The 22,061-nt window shown below is 40.8% G+C and overlaps 1 protein-coding gene across 1 annotated transcript in view; it reads left to right on the top strand.

Moving 5' to 3' along the window:
• The window catches only part of ZCCHC24 (zinc finger CCHC-type containing 24), a 156,549-nt gene that overhangs the window by 130,774 nt on the left and 3,714 nt on the right, over positions 1–22,061 (top strand). The window contains exon 3 of the mRNA XM_032786388.2: positions 8,259–8,423. Coding sequence (XP_032642279.1) covers positions 8,259–8,423 — 165 coding nt within the window. The remainder of the gene's footprint in view (positions 1–8,258; positions 8,424–22,061) is intronic.

Here is a 22,061-nt window from a genome sequence, read left to right as displayed (position 1 = left end):
ACAATATCAAAATGCCTGCAGAGAATGCTGTAGTTTTTCCAGCAAACTAAGTGAAATTACTGACAGAGAGGAGTTGTGATGGTTTAAAGGTTAAAATAAAAATAAAGCAAATGTAAATGTCTAGCGATTAAAGCAGGAAATTACCACTGGAGTCAAGATTCCTGGGTTCATTTCCTGGTTCTGTTTCTGATTTGGGTGACCTTGAATAAGTTACTGAGGCCAAATTTCCAAAGTAGACTCTAAATTGGAGTGCCTCTGTGTTTTGGGTGCCGAGCTACGGACACAGAAGTCCTAATTTTCCAAGGGACTGAGTATCTGTAGACCCCCCTCAGGATTTTCAGGACTGCTGAGCCCTCACACCTCCAGTTGAACTGTGTCTAAAGTTGGCTGCCTAAAATATGAACAACCCTCATTAGAAGCTCCTTTTGAAGTTAACATGTCTATATCTCATATTTCCCAATCTATAAATGTAGATAATACCATATGTTAGAAGAGTGTTGTGAGGCTTAATTAATTATTGTTTCTGAAGTGCAGTATTCATTGTAGAGTCAGTGGACCCCATTACCTGCACCTTACTGCCACAATTACTGCTCTCAAGGAACTATGGTGCAGATGTACATCCAGGTCTAAGTGTAGTAAGATTCTCTGGCTTAGTAGAGATGCTGCTGAAATTCAATGAGTGTTAGCTCTGCCTGACTTTCTTAAGTTCCTTTGAAAATCCCAAAATTAAAAACTAGCCCAGGTTAAAAAAAAATAGCATCATATGATTTGTCAAAGTACATAAAGAAATTAGAAAATTAACTTGGGTTTCTAATGCTCAATTAAAAAAGTCCTAGCTGAGTCTACAAAGAAATGATTTATGAAACCTCTAGATCAGAAGAGATCTCACAAGATACCCTGGGCCCATCCCGAAAGAATTCTACACAAAGGACTCCTTTTGATTTCCATGAGGAATTTTGAGTGCAGTGAGCCTGCAGATTCGCAACAATCTATCGACTTAAACTGTACTACAAAGTCCTCTGGACACAATCAATTAAATGTTCCAAATAAAGATGTTCAAACAAACTGACCCACAAAATGGTAGCTGCTTTTGTTTTGTCAGAATCATTTTCTTGCCCCTCATTTAATGTTCATCTTCCTCCTTTATCAGAGGAGACTGTGGATCAGAGGATTAAATTTTGGGTGCATGTCAGTACTCATTACACTTGGATGTCCAGTGGTTTCTCATTACACACAGAGTTTCTCTTTACAATAGTGTTGCAAATTTACTATTCTGGTGTAGTGTCAATTTCATTTTTTTCTCCTGTTATAGTTGCCAATCAGATATCAGGGAAGCCCTGTTGTGGTGTTTAGATGTTGCTTGTGATTATTAGAACTGGGAGCACTGGCTGTTGGGAGTCTGAAAGGACAGGAAACAGGAAGGAGGGGGGAGGAGTTGAGAAGGCAGAGTGAGAGTTACAGAGGATGCAGCAGAAGCTTGGTAAAGAGGTTTCCACTTTAAAAATAAAGTCCTGTTGAAGTTTGTTACTACCTTGTCTGTTGATACAACACCTGTAAACTGATTATTTTAGCAGCGTGGCTGTCAGTCAGTTCAGTTCATTCAGGTTACCACTGTTGTCTGATCTCAGAAGCAAAAAGTTATTGCAACAATGAAGAATATAAATGTGTAAAAAGCAGTCAAGATTGTTCACTGATGATCTTCTCTTCGTAGATATTACAGGTAGAAAAGTTCAGGCTAGTTATGTGGTCCTTCTGTTCCCCTACCCATCTTTCTGCACTATGCTGGATGAAACATGTACTGTTCCCAACTGCTCACACGTGCAACCATTGAAATAAAACAGCACTTACAATCTCCGTCAGCCATGGGAGCTGGAGTCCCAAAGTTGTTGCCAAGTTCAGATTTTCTGCCAAGCACCTGCTTTTTCTACATACAATTCTACATGCAGTGCAACTTGGACCTGCACACTGAGAAACTGTACAAGCGAAACAAACCCTTTCCCAGAATAATGGACCCATTTTAATTCTATAAATTTAATTTGGGACCTTTGTAAAATGTCTCAGGAGGGTAACAGAATGTCTATCACATGAATGGATAACAAAGAACTGTAGGCTGCTGGGCTCCCTCAACCTCATTGCCACTCCTCAGTCTCTCTCAGACCCCTCCCTCAGGGCAGATTTTATTAATTCAAACACAAAAAACTCACCAAACAACACAAAACAAAGCCATTCCCCGTCCCATGCAGGCTGTAGGGGCTTAGAGACCTTTCACTCTATATCTCCCTTGATGCTCCAGAGCCAAGCCTAGGAGCCAGCTCCCCTCCAGACAAACTCTCTGAGCCCTTTAAAGACATCACCTAACCCCTTCCTGAATGAGACTGGTAATCAAACAGGGCCTTAAATGGGCAGATTGCCCTATTACCCTTTGATAATCACCATGCCCTTCTGACAGGGTATGACAGAAAAGTCACTCCCATTAGGTAACAGTGGACAAAAGTTAGTGGCTACACAGGAAATATGCAAATATTTCCACACCTGTTTGAATTGCCTCTGGGAATGAAACTATCATCTTTGGAGAATTTGACCGTATATTTTCAAAGCATGTGTATCCAATATTTTCATCTTTGCCGTAACTTGCACACATTATATGCTACTGTCCTTAAGTTAAATACATGTTTGTATTTTGCATTGAGTGTACTTTGGGAGAAAAAAACCCTAATATTTAACCAAGACCATTCCCCAACTCTCAAATAGCTGCCCTCCTACAATTGTCCTGTGGAGCTATTTGATCAAAGGAACCTCTCTCTGGAAATGTTTAACTTTCACATGTCAGGACAGTCCGTGATATTTCAGCATCCCTTTTTATCACATATTTCTTTTTAGATGCGAAGTATACATGTATGCTCAAAGTAACAGAAACCTCACAAGTTAACCCCTTCATAAAACCCACATTATTCCACTAATCAAAACCTTAGCTTCCCACCTCTTCCATGCCAGAATTGCATTCTATGTTTGTAAAATATTTGCCCCCATATTTCTTAATTCCCCCCTAGTATCTCAGAGTGCTGGAAAATATTTTGTTTGGTTGTATTAATTCTGGTGCCTGCTCCAAAAGTAGACCTCAAAAACAAAGTAAAATTATAAATACATCTATAGGAGCAGATCTTTCACACAGGCAATGGGATCACTGATGCCTTAATTTAGCCCATAGAACCTTTATAACACTTGATAATGCTTGAGAAGGAGAGAACAAAACTTCACTGAGCCCACGGTAAAGTTTGCAGGAATGGCAGACAGAAGAAACTTCTGTTTACTTGCAATATGAGTTTTTTGCCATGAAAATCATTGAGACATAAGAAACATGCTACCCCAAATGAAATTTTTTGCAAAGTCACTTTTCAGCGCAGAGTTGCATTTTAAGCTTTCTGTATTAGGTAGAATATTCATTGTGTGTGTTATCTTCCATCATAAGCCTGGATTTAAATATAGCTAAGGATTTACTGCCATTACTACAAAATATACTTGAGATTTGAGGAAAACACAAAAATATCAGATGTCAATGCATAACTGAATATATCTAGCAGGATAGTCCAATACAAGTTTTGACACAAGTACCAGACAGACATACTATTTAAAGATTGCTTTTGTTTGTTGGGTTTGTAATTTAATGAAACCCTATGTTGGGAGAGGCAGATGTTGTAAATTTCCCACACAGCCTGTCCAAAAATGACAGACAAAATTTCTCTCCCTAATCTTCAGCCTTTCAAAATCAGAACAATACTATTGCTATCATTCCTAAATTGTTGCTTTTGCTTCTAATTCTTTACCATCCTGAGATTCTCAATACACTGGCTTTCTGGCATTAGGAATGATACATAGTCATGGCCTTCGATACTATTTTCAAACCTAATTACAGTCTAATGCTGTTGTTGTCACACAGTTTGTAACTGTGCTGATCATGGATTCAAACCATTAGGAAATATTCTACACAAGCCAGTGGGTAATTTAAAAAAAAGTCGATTAAAAAATATCCGTCTTGGCACAGTTCATAATTATTGTACATTGAAACCATGCTTGCAGGACCATACCGGACAATTGTTATAGCAAGCATCTTCTGTTCCAAATGAGGTGATGACCTTATGCTACTGTGTTTATTCTGACACACTACAGGCTCTGCCATGTTCAACATCAGTTGTCAAACACTGTTGCATCCTCATTCCCATCCCCTCAAACTGAGTTGAGCTGAACTTAATATGGATGTGATGTTGCACTCCATAATGTTTTACGGAAATATGCTTGAGTGTAAATATGATGTAACTGGAATATGCTTTGAGCGAAAGGTCTCTTGTAAGGGATCATTACAAAGCTTATAATCTACTGAGTGCGTTCATCCTATTTGTGTGTATGTATCATTCTTGTATCTAAACCTAGAAATATAAAGTATAACTCTGAGGGACTATTGTAATTATGCAAAGTATGGATCATTGATGATGGTTTAGAATCTCGATGGCTCCCATTGACTAGGACAATTGGTTGTAAATGGTGCTGTTGACTTGCAAGCCTTCCTGTATTTGTGTAAGCCAGCCCAGGAAGAATGATGAAATCCATCTTAAACCTGGTGCTTTTCCATTTAGGAAGGGTGGGGATCCAGAGACACAAAAGATTCCTGCTTGTGCCAAAGCTATAAAAGGGGGTGGAAGAGAACAAAGGGAAGTCCCAGTCATGAGAACGCCCCTGCTTTTTACCTAAGATGCCCGTTGGAACTAACAAGGACTGTACCAGGGGAAAGGACTGGGCCCACACTAGGAAGGAGTCTAGTCTGTGAATGAAGCTTATTGGAACATCTCTGAGGGTGAGATCTACCTGTATCAGTTTCTTAATGTATTAGGCTTAGACTTGCATGTTTTGTTTTATTTTGCTTGGTACCTTACTTTGTTCTGTCTGTTATTACTTGAAACTACTTAAATCCAACTTTTTGTACGTAATAAAATCACTTTTGTTTATAAATTAACCCAGAGTAAGTGATTGATACCTGGGGGGAGAAAACAACTCAGCATCTCTCTCTATCAGTGTTATAGAGGGCAAATAGTTTATGAGTTTACCCTGTATAAGCTTTATACAGAGTAAAATGGACTTATTTGGGGTTTGGATCCCATTGGGAACTGGGTATCTGGGTGCTGGAGATAGGTGACCTGCAGAGCAGTTTTTGGTTGAAGTCTGAAGCTTTGGGGGCGTGGACCAGACTTGAATCTGTGTTGCAGCAGGCTAGTGTGTCTGGCTCAACAAGGCAAGTTCTGGAGTCCCAAGCTGGCAGGAAAAACGGGCTCAGAGGTAATTCCAGTATGTCAGGTGACAGTCCCAAGGGGGTCTCTGTGACCGAACCTGTCACAATGGGTATGTCCAGGACTTGCTGTGGGGAGGTCCAAACTGTGTTCAACACCTCCCATCGGATGTGTGATTAACTTCTGTTAAAATGTGGGGTTGAACAAATTTTCTTACAGCAGATGCAGAGCATGTCTGATCAGACCAGCAAGACAGCCATTTACAACACCAGCTTGGAGGTGGGAAGCCCTGCTGCATACAACACTTAATACCAAACAAGGTAGCTGTGGTAAAGTGTAGACAGCCTCTGATTTTTCCCTAATACAATGAAGGTTTGCTAGAGATTGCAAGGTTTGAAGCAGCAGAATTCCCTTTTGGACACTTGCACTGAGCACAGCTTCCGTCTCCTGTTTAAACTGGCATGATTTGAATTGTAGTGCTTCTCAAAATAAAAAACAACAACTGCTGAAACTGACTTGACCCAGTACAGACAAGTGTTGTTCAGGGTTCCCCACACACCAATACATGTCAATCCTAATCTTCAAATCCATCTACGGTTCTAGTCCTGAACCTTGCTGTAACAGCAATTATGAAATGTACTCGAATGAATGGTGGTTTCATGATAAGGACAAACAAGCATTTAGGATGAGAACTTCATATTTTTATATTGTGACATACTGTACTACTTTATTGGATTATATATAAATTAAGTGTAGTTTTCACTTGTAAATTGCAACAGTGGACATAAATAGATTATAATAAAACAAATAATGCTGCACTACATGAAACCTGCAAATGAAAGTTTTCTGTAAATATTTACAGCATATCAGTCACAAATTCTTGCTACTGGACATTATATCTGCATGGTTTGGATACTGAATGTTATGAATCCAAAGTTTCAGTACATTTTTAAACTAGACTCTCCATCCATCCAATAATGATATAACAAATTAATGTATTTAGTGAAGGAACAGTTTAGGAGGAGGAAAAAAAAAAGCTATGGAATCCTACAGAGTAATTGATCATATGGATATACTCTAGTGTGCATGCATTTTTATATTCCTAAATCTTGCTGAAAATACTTAATGCCATCCTAAGTAATAGCATATTTAACATGGTCACATTTTCGCAATATTGTAACAGACAAGAAGGCTTAATATTCAGCTATGTGAAAGAAAACCCACACCAGATCAGAGTTCATGAGCATCTAAGTTCTGCAGGATTTCTACTGATGAGACCAGAAGTAAACAGATTCTGTGCACAGCTGAAGTTTTTGGGTTTTTTTTTTACGAAGTACAAATTTTCTTTACTGGGATGTGTGTTGCCTAAAAGCATTTAAGTTACTCTGTGGCTGTTAGAATCCAGCAGAGGATGTTAAGCAACCTTAAAAGCTTAGGCAAAAGAGTAAACATTATGATGAGAGGGAATGATGTAGTTATCAGGTTGTCTCCCACAGAGAAAAACATGATTCACTGTTTCCAAGATTTGGAGTAGGAGAATGAAAATGTAAAATAGAAACCACGTGGATCTCAATACTCTCTAGATGATGGACATTTCAATTATTTCTTTCTGCCCTTCCTCATGAGTCATGAAATGAAGGAAATATACTCAGGAGGGTAATCAAGGGAAATAATACGTTAGGTCACAAATTATATTAACAGTTATCAGCAAATCCCCCTACGATGCTTTAAGCCACTAATTATATTATTTAGAGTGATCTGTCATTGAACAAAACCTAATCAATTTAGCGATTTATTGTGAGAGCTAATTAATTACCTAAAGGATTTCTTTTAGGGGCACTGTAAGGCAGATTTACAAACAAAAACACACTATCAAACAAAATTAAAACTTTCCTAACTACAGCTAGCAAATAAATACAGCAATGGGGAATGGACCAGGGTTTAATAATGGGATATGGAGCCTTTCACTGCTAGGTCACGTATGCAAATCCCATCCATGACTTGTAGCGAGTTCAGATTACCACTGCTGACAATTTTGTGACTAGTATGAAATAAATCCCAATCCAGTTCCTCACAGATAAATTATGCATTTCAATGTAATAATTGACACCTTTGTTCTTAGAGAACAGAAGAGAAGTCATGAGTTAAATAGGAATGGAGGCCCAACAGCCCTTTGAGGATTGAAGCCCATTTAGGGCACCATCCACAAGAGCTGCTGGGTGCTCAGTGTTTTTGAAAAAAATAAGGCAATTTATTTAGGCGTCAAAGTTAGGAGCCTAAGTTTAGGCACCCATTTTTGAAACTTTGTGATGGGTACTGTGTAAGTGCTTAAGATATATGACATACTTTGGATAAATAATGCTGACTAGCAGATAATAGTAGCAATCTGGGAATTCAGATTTGTGGAACTCCAGCTTTGCCACGGTCTCATTACATGAACTTGGGGATTCACTTAGTTTTTGTGCCTCGGTTTACCTGTCTATAAAATGGGAGCAATCCTCTCTCTCTTAATTGTCTTGGAAATGCTCTGGTACCTGTGGATGCAAGATGTTGAAGATATACAAAGCATTATTATTATCATAACATGGAGGATGCACCGTACAGAAGAGTCATATGTGTGGTTTGGTTTGATTGACTGTTTCCTAAGAGAAAACTGAAGATTGGATTGAAAAGTTTATGGAGTATCATTGGACACTAGCCTTCTGTAATGGGATAGATATTGATATCAGAGCAGTAACTGCAGAAGATGCTGAACACAGAATTCTAAATGTCCTTTTAACTTCATTTTGGAGCTATCTGATGACCCCTTCATCTCTATTTAGCTCCCTCAGAACTGGTGAAATTGAAGTTTTGCATATAACTAACCATTTGTGGGTTGGGGGGAATGGGTCCAACTTATATGAACTTCCTGGTTAAATGTTCTTTTCTATTGATTTGTTCTCCCATCATTACTACTTATTTTTCCTTTTTGTAATTTAGGCTCGTCCAAAAGGAGAGGGTCTGACCCCGTACCAGGGCAAGAAACGCTGCTTTGGTGAATACAAGTGCCCCAAGTGCAAGAGAAAATGGATGAGTGGAAACTCCTGGGCTAACATGGGACAAGAATGTATCAAGTGCCACATCAATGTTTATCCTCACAAACAGGTAGGGTAGCTGCTGGGTAGCATGGCCACTGGAGATACAGGCATGGAATCAGGAGATTTTAAATCAGGATGGGCCCAAAATGTAACTTGGGGTAAAGGTGTACTGACAAGCCTTATCAGCTGCAGGTTTTTGTTCCTAGTGAACGCAAACAAGCAATTTCTATTCATCTAGGAAAGGATTTGCAACACAAGCATAAGCAAATATTATTGTGGGTTTTATGCCAAGTTATATGCAAACAAGATACTGTGTCATAGAGTTTAAGGCCAGAGATCATCTGGCCACCAGATCATCTAGTCTGCCACCATTTGTTCACTGTCTTGACTAGCTTGCCTATCATTGTCTCAGGGTTTCAAAATTTGGGTACCCTTCTCTTCACTGGAAAACTTCTCCAGATGAGAAACAGTCTGTCTCTGTACAACAACCAGCACAATGGCATCCCTACCATAGCATCCAAAGGTCCCACTCAGGGTTAAGCATAAGGTTTAACAATAACAGGCTTCCTAATATTAGTGATTCTCCTCTCTCTTATACCAATTTTATTACTGTTTAAATTCACTGACACAGTAAAGTTATTCCTGATTTACACCATCGTTAAGGAACGTGATATTCTCACTTCCATGTCAATTCATCTGGACAATGTTTTAAGACTAGTGATGGATACAAACACAGAGATGAGCCCAACATACCATAGCCCGGGATTAACACAAGGACACAGTAAAGCAAGACAGCCTAGGCGTAAAGAAAAAGTTGTCTTGTTTTGTTATTAAGAAGTGATGCAGCAAGCAAGCGGAGTTGTATGAAAGAGAGCTTTAGTAAATACGCTGAGATTCTAGAGACAGTGGTAGCAGCCTGGTCCCAGTTTGTATTCCTGAGCCCCCAGCATCCCATCAAAATAGCATCCCATGAAAACCTCCTAAAACGTTACTCTCCTCCACTTCCAGTCATCACACTACACTTCCATCCTGTACGAATGCTACAAGTATGCAACACAGTCAGTCTGCTGGCAGAGAATTAGTGATTGGACACAGATCTAATTTAGAGAAGGGTTGAGAAAATGGAGCTGAAGTGACAGTGAGATTATATCAAAGCTGCAGAAAGAAATGCTCTAAATATTTTCTGATGAAACTTGCTAGACTTGGAAACTAAATTTGCTTGATCTAGTGGAAACGAACATTTAAGTTGGTCAGGGGAGACTGGAAATTCTATATTGTACCTCCAACATTAGAGAAATCAGTTCACAAAGGTCTCTTACATGTAAAATCATTTTCTCATGAGCCCAAAACATTGATATTGGGAGATTTTGATTACTTTGATATCAAATAGGATACTGACTATGTAAAAAACACATTGTTAGTTTCCTTATGCAGCCGAACAGAATCCAAGGCTACTCCCGGCCTCATTCTTGGAAGTGAGTCAAGTATGAAAAGCACAGTTGATGCTGATCAAGATCTAGGATCTAGTTATTCCAATATAATTAGACGTGAAATATTTATGAGAGCAAGTATACAGAGACGCAACGCCACAGTTTCTTACTTTAAAATAGCCAATTTGGAGTAAATGCAAGATACCTCAAGGAAAAATGAGATTTTTTTCATTTTGGAGAACATTTTTGTAAATGGAAAAATGGAATTAACACACTCCCAGGGAGGTGGTTTGCTGCAGATGTGATTCATCTTGGCCGAGTCGAAATGAGGAACAGAGCACTCTGTGATACAAAGAGCTATATACAGTTTAAGCAGAATGTGGAACTATGTAGTAAGGAGGAGAAAAGGCATTTCTATAAAACAGATAGAACAAATTTGAAGAGCAAATCAAATTACCAGCTGTCCATCCAGAGAAGAATTGTTCAGACATATGAGATATACAACGGGTAGAAAGGAACACTGATCCAATAAAAATGAGGTTTAAAAAAAGATGCTCTGCAGTTAACACCCTGTGATGTCATGGAAGAGACTCAGGCCCAGTTACACAGGCTCTTCTCTTTGGGCCAGATTTTTAATGGTATTTAGGCATCTAGAGATGCATCTAGGCACCTAATTGGATTTTCAAATCCAAGTTGAGCATCAGAATCATTTAAACAAAAATAGGGAGAGCTCTGGTTCCTAACAAGAGGTTATAAATGACTCATATGTAAGTGTTTTAAACAGAGCAAGCAGCAAAAGACAGCTCAGATGGACTGCATAAGTTCAACATGCTTCCTTGACTGATCCAAATACTGTCACCCCCATACATGACTTAGAGTAGTCAGTTGCTAAAAGGGCATCCAGGATATGTGACAGACTACACTTCAGGAAGTGTAATAGGATTTGTAGTTGTGTAGTGGGTCCTTAATCATGGTACTTAATACTTTGTGGACAACATCGTATATACAGGTACTACTTCTCTGATCCAAATAATCCAATAGTTTCCAAGAGGTTCATAAACAATCAGTTGAGTTTTATTTTTTTTATTAAAAAAATACTAAATCTAAATGCTTAGGACCTGATTTTTTTAAAATCCCATATTCCAAGGCTGTGATCTAAATGGTGCATTCTATTTGCACACACAATTACTGTGTTTGAACATACAAACAAGCAGTTTGCAAATGGTCAGTCTGTGAGGCAACTGTGAATACACTTGTGACTGGGTCTGGGCTGTTGAAAACTCAGCCCTCAGAATTTTAACACATTTCCATACAAGTAGATACTGAATGGGCCATGAAATACAAACACTAAAATGTTTTTATTGATATAGTACTGTTCAGTTGCTTTTTATTATTTAATTGCTTGCATACACACACACTAAAATACCACTATTATAAATAGCTTCACATTATTAAACCCATCTTAAGTTTGGTCTGCTAGTTCAAAAAAACAGGACTGTGAACTATCATTTTGGAATTTCATTGTTGGCTCAGACACCAATCTACTGCATGACTTTGGGCAAGCAACTAAAACTTTCTTGTGCCTTTAGTTTCCTGATCTGTAACGGGGATATACTGCTTACCTTCTACAAGCGTCGTTAGGCTTAAATTAATTAATATTGACAAAGTGCATTAAGATCTGTGGATTACATGGGATACATAGAACACCAGACTCTGAAGCCAGCTCTTTTGTCCTTTTCTTTCTTCCTGGTCCAGTTCTTGGTTTTTAAAATAGCATGAGATTTATAAATCACCATATTTGATGGCAATTGAAGCAGCCTCCCCTCATGCAGAAACATATGGACCTGTAATCACACCTGCCATTGTTTGATCTTTGCTGTGCCATTCTGATAGAGGGATCATCATCTTAATAAAATTGTGACGGGATTAAAGTGATCTGCAGTTTCAGTAGCTAGTATAAAATTTGCAAGTGCTTTCAGTCTTCATGCTTCAAGACATAAGCAGATAGAGTGAGGATGAAATCTGTTCCTCCTCCATGGTGCAATTAGGTTCAGTGGACCTGAACCTGTGCTCATTGAAGTCAGTGAGAAAATACCAATTGATTTCAACAGTGTAGGATCAAACAAATATAAGGGATTTGTGCCATGCTCTGAATCATTTAACACTGGCCAGTATGAGTATGTCTGCACTGCAGTAAAACACCCACAGCTGATCCTGTGTCAGCTAACTCAGGCTTGCAACTGTGAGGCTATAATGTAGGCATTTGGGCTCGGACTGGAGCCTGGGCTCTGAGACCTAAACCGTGCGGAGGGTCCCTGAGCCCAAGCGCCTACACTGCAATTTTATAGCCCTGCAGCCCTAGCTCAAGTCAGCTGACATGGCAGTGTATACGTACTCTATAAGGCACAGACTACTGGGCTGCGCTACTTGGGAAATTCTCTTGTGAAATTAGAGCTGGGTAGATAATGGATAACGGATTTTTCAGTTCACTGGCAATTTCAAAAAAATCACATGGGTCAAACCAAAAATGATTTTTGTCTAAAGTTTCAGCTAATCAAAAGGGCAAAAAAATATCACTTCAGGTCAAACAACATTTTGTTCCACCCAAAATCAAATGTTTCATTTTAATTTAAAGCGAGTTATTACACTTCAATTTAAAAAAAAAAGGAAATTTCAAAATAAAAAATAAATTTGAATGCTAAAACCAAAAATGTTTCTTCTGGAAAATGTCAGAACAAAATGTTACTTTTTTTGGAGGATTTTTTTTTTGGGGGGGGGACACGTTTTGACTGAAACAATTCACTAAGATTAATACAAATTTGTGAAATGTTTCAGTGCCACTGAATCTGCATTTTTCTCTGAAAAATGTTTCAGTCAAAAAAGTTCACACAGTTCTAGTCCAAATACTTTGTGGTATTACTGGGGTAGGTCCTGTATTCAAAGTGTGCTGTGCAAATGCTAGTTTATGCATGCAGAAGAACCAAATTTACTATACTCTGTTCTTTCACTGAAAAGTCACCACACTTCAAAATGTCATTAGAGGGATATATCCCTATCACTTAGAATTCCATCTTTTAAGAAGGTATGTAGCAAGGCTTAATAGCACCAGCTGTTTGCAGTCAACAACATCCAGAGGTACTGGCCCATAAAGGAAAAAGAATGGCCAGTGCTCTGCTTCAGTCAGTATTTGTCTTCTTTAATAATAAATTGTTGATGTTGACAAGATTGTTGATGATGCAAGAATCTCAGTATCTGTTCAATGCTTCTTATCTGCAGTATGGTCGGGTTTAGCATCCTAATCCCCTGCTCATTCCTATCACTACCACTTGATAAATGTTTGATTGTGACCTACAAAGGAAAAGGGCATCTTGACATGAACATAATTAAAAGCACAAAGGGCCATATCCTCAACTGGTGATATAGCCATATTAACATAGTCCCATTAATCAATGTACACCCACTGACGACCTGGCCTGAAAATAGTTACACAAAAATCACTCCTAACTTTCAGAAATTAGAACAGAAGAACACCATACTGGGTCAGACGGTGTCCTGTCTTCTAACAGTGGCCAGTGCCAGATGCTTCAGAGGGAATGAAAAGAACAGGGCATTTTTGAGTGATCCATGCCCTGTTGTCCAGTATACCAGCTTCTGCTAGTCAGAGATTTAAGGGTTACATCCCTGACCATCTTGGTGAACAGCCATTGATGGACCTATCATAAACTTATCTAGCTCTTTTTTGAACTCAGTTATAGTTTTGGCCTTCGCAACATACCCTGGCAACAAGTTCCAAAGGTTGACTATGCATTATATGAAGAAGCACTTTCTTTTGTTTGTTTTAAACCTGATGCCTAATCTTTTCATTGGGTCACCCCTAGTTCTTGTGTTATGTGAAGGGGTAAATAACACTTCCTTATACACTTTCTCCACACCATTCATGATTTTATAGACCTCCATCATATCTCCTTTTAGTTATCTCATTTCTAAGATGAGCAGTTCTAGTCTTTTTAATCTCTTCTCACATGGAAGTTGTTCATTTTGTTGCCTTTTTCTTTACCTTTTCCAATACAAATGTATCTGTTTTGTGATGGAAAGACCAGAACTGCACACAGAATTCAAGGTGTGAATGTACTCTGGATTTATATAGTGGCATTATGAAAATTTGTCTTATTTTCTATCCCTTTCCTAGTGTCAAATACAAACTAGTTTTCAACTTCCAAGCTTGTCACGACTATTCCCACCTACATTTCTCTTCTTCTATCCCCTCCAGTGCCTCTGCTTGTTTCATATGCTCCACCAGGGGCAGCTCTAGGGATTTTGCCACCCCAAGCACGGCAGGCAGGCTGCCTCTGGCGGTTTGCCTGTGGACCCTCCACAGGCACGCCACCAGAGGCAGCCTGCCTGCCGCCCTCGCAGCGCCGGCAGAGCACCCCTCGCGGCTTGCTGCCCCAAGCACGCACTTGGCGTGCTGGGGCCTGGAGTCGCCTTGTGCTCTGCAATCTCTTTTTGTCTTCTCCCATGCACATGTTTCAGCATTTGGTCCTTTCTGCTTGGAACAACCACAATTCCATGGCCTGGCCACCTGCTCTTTGCTTCTTACAACCCATTGAGTTCCAATGCCAGCTGCCCACAAAGAAGGTCTCCATTCAATCTTGCACTGTTATTCCACACAACCTGTCCGTCCAAATTAGATTTGAATCTCTTTGGGGCAGGATAAAAGTCTTCTCAATGTTTTTATAGCACCGTGTACAAATAAGGCATTCAAGCTCTGTAAAAGAAGGGATGGAAGAATCTGTATAGTGGAAGGTGTTGCCGATGCTCCCCAAATAATAAATTATAATGAATTATCACACACAGTTTGGTTGGATCTAGACAGTCTCAAAACTTGTCACAGGCTGATGTAGCTTCATTTGATGGTTTCTTTTTGCTTTGTGTGAAGCTCCCCATGTCTTCTGATTTTCATTCCTCAATTGTTTCACTGCTGGTCCTCCACTCCTCCTTCCTGTGCTGCTGCCATGAAATCTCTATGGACCATCAAATGGCATTACCATAATGGAAGCCGAAAAAAAGTACCATCGAATGGCATTACTTTTCTCAACATAGCAGCACCTTAATTCCACAGTTATCAAGAGATAGTAGTGACATATAGCCATACTGACACAATAGGGCATTAACACAGCCATAACCACACCTCACCTTAGTTGTGCTAACATATGGCCTAACAGCATACTAATGTTCTGTTTTCCGTACACTAAGCATGGCTACACTTGCAGATGTACAGCGCTTTGAGTTAAACCAGCCTTTGTAGAGCGCAGTAGGGAAAGCGCTGCAATCTGTCCACACTGACAGCTGCAAGTTCACTGGTGTGGCCATGTTAGCAGCTCTTGAAATGGCCACAGAGCAGTGTATTGTAGTAGCTATCCCAGCATGCAAGTGGCTGCAATGTGCTTTTCAAATGGGCAGGGGTGGGGTGGGGTGGAGTGTGACAGGGAGTGTTTTGTGTGTATGTTGGGGGGAGAGAGTGGGTTTTGGGGGGCTGAGAGCATGTCAGCATGCTATCTTGTAAGTTCAGAGAGCAGCAGATCCCCTTTCCCCCCTGCCCCTCTCTCTCTCACACAGCAGTCCACAGTAATTGTTGCTTTGTCTTGGAGTAGATAAGCATCCTGGTTGTCAGAAATGGAGCTTTCAAAGGGCATATCTACATTTCTACAGCGATTCCAAAACAATGACAAGAGTGGCCACTTGACTTAAGGGGATTATGGGATGTTTCCGGAGGCCGATCAGAGCACAGTAATGCAACACCTCGTTCACACTGACACCCGGGCGTTTCAGCCAAGGCACACCAAGAGTTCATCTTCTTGCCAAGGTGGAGTGCCAGGAACACTCTAGTCCTGAACTCAGAGCACTCTACATGTCTTGCCAGTGTGGACGGGTAGTGAGCTAAGGCGCCCGGGGCTGCTTTAATGTGCTCTAACTTGCAAGTGTAGCCAAGCCCAAAGAGTAACCAGATACTTCCAATCTGAACGTCTTATTTCAGCAAGGAACAAGACCAACAATTAAAGTAACCCTGAGAGAGCACAGTGTGTGTATATATCACTCCAAATTAAGAGGCTGCATCAGCTCTGCCTCCCAAAATGCCAGTTTGGTTTTACACACAGCAGTTTTTTGTTTTTGTTTAACTTTATTATTGTAGTACTTCCTAACGGCCACAACTAAGTTGGGCTCCATTTGCTAGGCACTGTACAAACTGTACAAACATACAGTAGCCTCAAAGAGCTCACTTCTACTAGTGCAATGGTGCAGTCCACTGAAAACAAGACTCTTATTCCAAAGCTACTTGTACCATTAAAAATGTGTCACCTTAATGCGGTGGTTCCCAAACTTTAACAATCTGTGACCCCCTTTCCCTAAAATGTCAAGTCTCGGGAACCCCCTCCTAAAAATGAATATTTCCAGGGATATTCTCCTTGACCTGAGTATAAATTATGAAAGCACTGACCTTGGAAACAAACGTTGTTTTTATGACATGCTTATTACACACTATTTATTATTATTTAGCATTTATCGTGACAGTATTTTTATTACATTATGAAAACGACAACACACTTCCAAGCTCTCGCTTTCGTAGCTTGTGTCACAAGGCTCCTAGGTTTCATCAAGGAGTATCAGATGTGAAACAGCAGGAAGGTATTTAAGAAGCTAACTCAAAGAGTTCCTCCTACACAAGCATTCAGGTTTTGAGCAGTCCAGGAAAACAATGCACATTACAACAAAGCTTAAACTTGTTTTTCAAACTAATTTTAAAAACAACACTAGCTGCTTATTTAATTTTAAAAACAGCAAAAAATATTCACCTCCCTTTCCATTTCATATAAGGAGTCTTGAAGTTTAAATCTTCTCAGTGTGATAGAGATGCTTGCTTTGATCTGCTTAGCTCTTGGAAGTCCAGGAGCTCTGCACTGCTGACCCCGTGTTGCCCAAGGTCCCTAGGGACAGCTCTTTCTGCCATTAGAGAATTTTTTCCTGAGAACCCCCTGTAACATTTTTCGAACCCCAGTTTGAGAACTACTGCCCTAATGGGAGTGCATAATTACACACAGGGAAACTTTTTTTTTTTTTATCTGTTAGTAGAAATGCAGAATTATGTCAGCTATATACAAACTGCCCTACTTTTTAATATTACTTAAACTTCTGATATGATTGATCATTCTCATTTTCTTTTGGCTTTAGCATAGGCTTGGGCAAACTATGGTCTGCGGGCTGGATCCGGCCCATCAGGGCTTTCAATCTGGCCCGCGGGATTGCCCCTCATAGCGCCACAGGCCCCATGCTGCTCTCAGCAGTGGCCGGCCCAACATCCCTGCAGCCCCCGGGCCTTTGTCTCCAGGCACCGCCCGCCCCCTCTCCCCCACAGCTGCCATTAGCTGGGAACGAGGAATGGGAGCTTTGGGGGAGGTACCTGGAGGCGTGGCAAGGGCAGTGCACACAGAGCCCTCCACACCTCCCACCAGGGGCCACAGTGCTTCCTGGAGCAGCATGGGTCCGAGGACAGGGCAGGCATGCAGGGAGCCTGCCCTGGCGCGTATCACTGTCACCCTGGAGCCCAAACCTCTCCTGCACCCCACCCCCAACTCCCTTCCCTAAGCCCTCTGCCTGCACCGTGCATGCCTCCTGCCTGACCTGAGTCCCCTTGTACACCCCACACCCTTCCTGCACCCCAACCCCCTGCCCTGAGCCCCCTGCTGCACCCCTGTGTACCCCAAACCCCTGCCCTGAGCCTCCCACAGTCCACATCCCTCCTGCACCCCAACCCTCTGCCCCCTCATACACTCCACACCCTTCCTCTTCCCCAATCCCTTTCCCTGAACCCCTTCCTGCATACCGCACCCCCTCCCACACCCCAACCCCCTGCCCCAGCCCTGCATACAATTTCCCCACCCAGATGTCACCCTCGGCCCAAAAGGTTTGCCCACTCGCGCTTTAGCACAACACTTCATACTTTCGTTCTCAGGGCTAATTCATTACTGCATAACAAGACTGATGGATATACACCAGATAGGCAAAATGTAGACTGACACATTGTGTATACTCTGCAGAAGATTATTAATTGCATTTAAAGTTCACATAGGAACTGCTGTCTTTGAACAGGCCAATGGCTAATGCTGGATCCTTCAGAGAAAAGCAAGAATAAACCTATAATGATATACGTGTAATACTAGTGTCATGGGGGCAATTTCTGACCACTTGAGGATCACAAACCCCTGAAACTGTTATCCTATCTAGTGTAATTGTAGAGTCTATTTTAATTCATACATGTCTAATCCTTTATTTAAACCACGCAAATCTATTTACCTCATGAAGACCTTGAAACAATTAATCCCATGGGTTTATTACATGCTGTTTGTTCACTTGCATTTGAATTTCATTAAGTTCCCCTTTCTCTTTCTATTATGAGCCAGGGCCTGGCTGGCCTTCTCTCTCTGTGCTCTTATTATTTCATAGCATATCAGCTTGTTCTCCCTTCCAAACAAGATAATTTTAGGCTTAAAAATACAACTCTAAGAACAGGGCAGGTCATTCCAGTCCATGGTACAATCTGCGAGGGGGAAAGTGAATGTCCATGAGGACCCCCATGTGGAGATTCCCTCATGCCATCCCATGGGAATGACTTGAAACATGCCCCCAGACAGGAAGAATCTCCCTGGATCTGCAGGAGACATTTTGTCTCCACACTGGCTCTGCACTTTAATGCTCCTGTCAACCCCATCTCCTTGGGGTTGCAGCTCCGTTGGAGAGAAGTTGAATTCTCTCTCCTAAGTATATTTCATTTTTCTGGACCAGCTTTGCCTTTCCCCTGCATGTGCAGTCTCCAACCCTCCTGCAAACACAGACTTAGGGACCCATTGAGAAGCCTCCACAGATAGGGGGTGAGAGGGAGGGCCTCTCTTTCCACACAGGAAGGGAAAGCTCCACAGAGGGTTGTGAATCTCAAAAGAGGTGATCAAAGTCAGAATATGAACTCTGTACCGTATCTTTGAGACATAGCACAGTGAGCTTAGATCCATTACAGTACACGCATCTGCGACTGCAAATTACCACTTGTAGACAGGCAATGATGGACAGTGGTGCACTGTCCCTGGTATTACTTCCATGGTTGTGCAGCCTCGCCTTATTTTTCTAACTCATAAGGTTTCATTTGTTTTTTTGGTGTTTTGTTTTGTTTTGTTAATTATTTATTTACTGGGGCGGGGATTATAATCAGAAAAATGCTGAATGTGGTTTAGCAAAAGGCTTCAATTAAAAGTTAGTTTGGGAAGCAGGCCTTGCTGTTTTAATAATAGAATCATTTCAACTTGATTCCATGCAGTGCAGGCAACAGCATAGTTGCTGCAGCCAAACGCCTTCTCAGTAGAGGTGGTCAGAATTTCTTTCCTCCTCTCGCCCGCGCACAAAGAAAACTTCATGTGAAAAACTAGATTTTTTTCAATATTTGTCAATTATAAAAATGGGTTTTCATTGAAAAAACACCCAAAACCCATTTTTTTCAGTTTAAAACAGTTTCAGTTTTTCAATAAAAACTTGAAAAAATTCAGTGAAAAAATGGATATTTTTTCCATGAAAGCATTCGTAAACTGAAAAGCCATTTTTTCAATGGACATTTTTTGACAGTTGTTTTTTTGTTTTGTTTTACCATCACTACTTCTCAGTTTCTTATTTTTTCAGTGACCAGAACTTGTGACCAAAGAAACATAAGTGAGATTCCCTAATGGGCATCTAAGAGGTGTGTCACAGAGCTTGCAGCCCAGGGGAAGGTGCTGTGATGTCTTTAAGCCACCTTCGTGAGCTCCAGATCTTGGGGTGCTGAAAAGGCTCTTGACATAACTTAGGCCTGATCTACACCTAAAACCTAGGTTGACCTAGCAACATCACTCAAGGCTGTAAAAAATATCTTTGAGACTTGTGCAATGTAGTTAGGTAGAGCTAACCGCACTGTAAATGCACCTAGATCGATGGAAGAATTCTTCCACTGACCTATCTACCATCTCTCAAGTGGGTAGATTTACTCCAATGACAGTACAGAAATGGAAGGAGTTTTTCTATCTATATTACAGCACTATAGCTGCATCGCTGTAGCACTTGTACTGTAGACATACCCTTCGATAGCCCAGTGGGCCTGTCTATGTTACAGCAGTTAGCTCTGAGTCTCTGCAGCCTGCCCTCAATCCATCCCTCCTGCCACCAACACTTCCCAGAACCTTAGGAGGCAGCCTTATAGCTGTCCTGCACCATGCCTGAGCTAGGGGAATTCTGCTACAGCTGGACATGGGGCTTTTAGGGCCTCTTTACAGAACTCTGGGCCTTTCACATGGTGTAAGAAGGGTGGAGCAGGAATGCTGCTCTCATCCTATCACTCTCCATGTTGTTTGTTTATCATGAAATATTTGTTTTATCATTACTAATGATAAGGAATAATAGGAATGGGGCAGATTATTTTTTACAGCGAATATCTTAGATACACACCAAAGCCAAACCCTTCAGTACATTTAAATATTGAAGCAACACTTTTTTTTTTTTTTTTAATTCCACCTCTCTATACACAGTTTAGAGTTTATATAGTTTCTGGAGATATAGCCCTCTAACCTCATCAAAAAAGCAGCCCTAACCCTGCTTTGTGCCTTCCAGCTGGCCCCAAGCAACCTGGTTTCCTGTGTTCATAACCCTTCTTTCCCCAGCCTGTATGTCGTAACGTGCTGGTAACAATAACATTTCTGAAATCTAAGTGGCTCCCAAGCCAAAAAGCTGAGCTCAGTCATCACAGGGGGAATGCAAACCATGGAGAGGTATTGTTTCTGACAGCAGTCCAAGAAACTCTTGGCACGCCGAGGCATTCCCAACGTCCTTTGCACTATTTCCAGGAAAAACGATTCCCGAGGCCGTGTGTTTAAAAAAAAATAAAAAGAGAGAGAGAAAAAAAAGCTGGCTTATATCAATAAACATGATAACTGCTGTATTTTTCTCTTTAATCAGAGCACAGCTAGTATGTAGAAGCAATCAGAGCTGTGCCGAATGGCTGCTCTGTTTTAAGTGTAGCATTTCAAAGCTTCCAGAAGCTGTCCTCTTGGGGTACAAATTATCTCTTGTGGTGTCTGAACCTCAACTTAGACTGTATTGCAGATGGGAGGGGGGGTCAAACTTCAGGGAAAACATATTATCCAACACATCTCCTTGGGTGACATATGAAGGAAATATTTGCAGAGGGAGGCGGGGGGGACAGGTTTTCTCAATTGAAAACCCACCTTACATTGCTTATTCGTCTTGGTTTTATATCTGTTACTAGACTGGCAGAACCACTGTGCGGCCTAGTGGAATGAGCACAGGGCTGGAATCCCAGTTCTAATGCTCTGTTTTTAAGGAACTCATTAATAGCCTGTTCCAAAGCCCACTGAAGTCAGTGGGAATCTTTCACAGGCTTTGAATGCTGAGAACACTGTACTTGATCCATCTAAGTAAACTTAATCACAAACTTCAGTAATCAGGTGCTAGTCCCTTGAAGTAAACAGAACTATGCACGTTTACACCAGTTCAGAATCTGGCCCCAAGTTGACAAAGCATTGAGCCATGTACTGTAGAGAAAGGGACGAACAAAGTATTGGCAATCTCCACAGAATGAATTCCATTTTCTATTATTACTAGCTGTGAAAAGCAATAAGTGAAAATGTTCATCTCAGCAGTCAGAAACAAGAAGAACACATACATAAAGAAGTTGAGGGCTAAGTAGAATATAGTAGATTTTGGCTTATTTTATTCTTTTAGAATTCAATAAAAATGTACCCCTTCAACTCTGGGTTGTTACTACTTGCACGAAAAGTTTCAAACGGCCTTTTCGTTTTGATGATCAGTGTTTTGAGAGGGTTACCCTGGAATGAAGAGCAGACATTTAAATTTATAAACTCAGACGTTAAGCCAGAAGGGACCATTGTGGTCATCTCGTCAATTGTTAATTTAGAAATCTTGATAATTTAGAACATCAAATGCTCTTAACATTTTATTGCTTCAGGCAAGATTGGAGCAAGGGTTTGGGAATGGGGCAGGGAGGTGAACAGGGTTAAATGTCTACTGTATATTTCTCTACTTCCCTCCTCAAGAACAATATTTTGAGACACTCAGCAAGAAGCTACTATTCCTAAAACAGTGGAAAATCTTTGGCTTGTTTTCAGATTTCACCCCATTCGCTGTCATTATCCACAGTACCGTGGAACACTCACTGCCGCCTT

Source organism: Chelonoidis abingdonii, chromosome 15, assembly GCF_003597395.2.
Source record: "Chelonoidis abingdonii isolate Lonesome George chromosome 15, CheloAbing_2.0, whole genome shotgun sequence".
NCBI classification, from domain to species: domain Eukaryota; kingdom Metazoa; phylum Chordata; order Testudines; family Testudinidae; genus Chelonoidis; species Chelonoidis abingdonii.
Note: the sequence above shows the minus strand (reverse complement) of the source record. Positions and strands in the feature narration are given on the sequence as shown.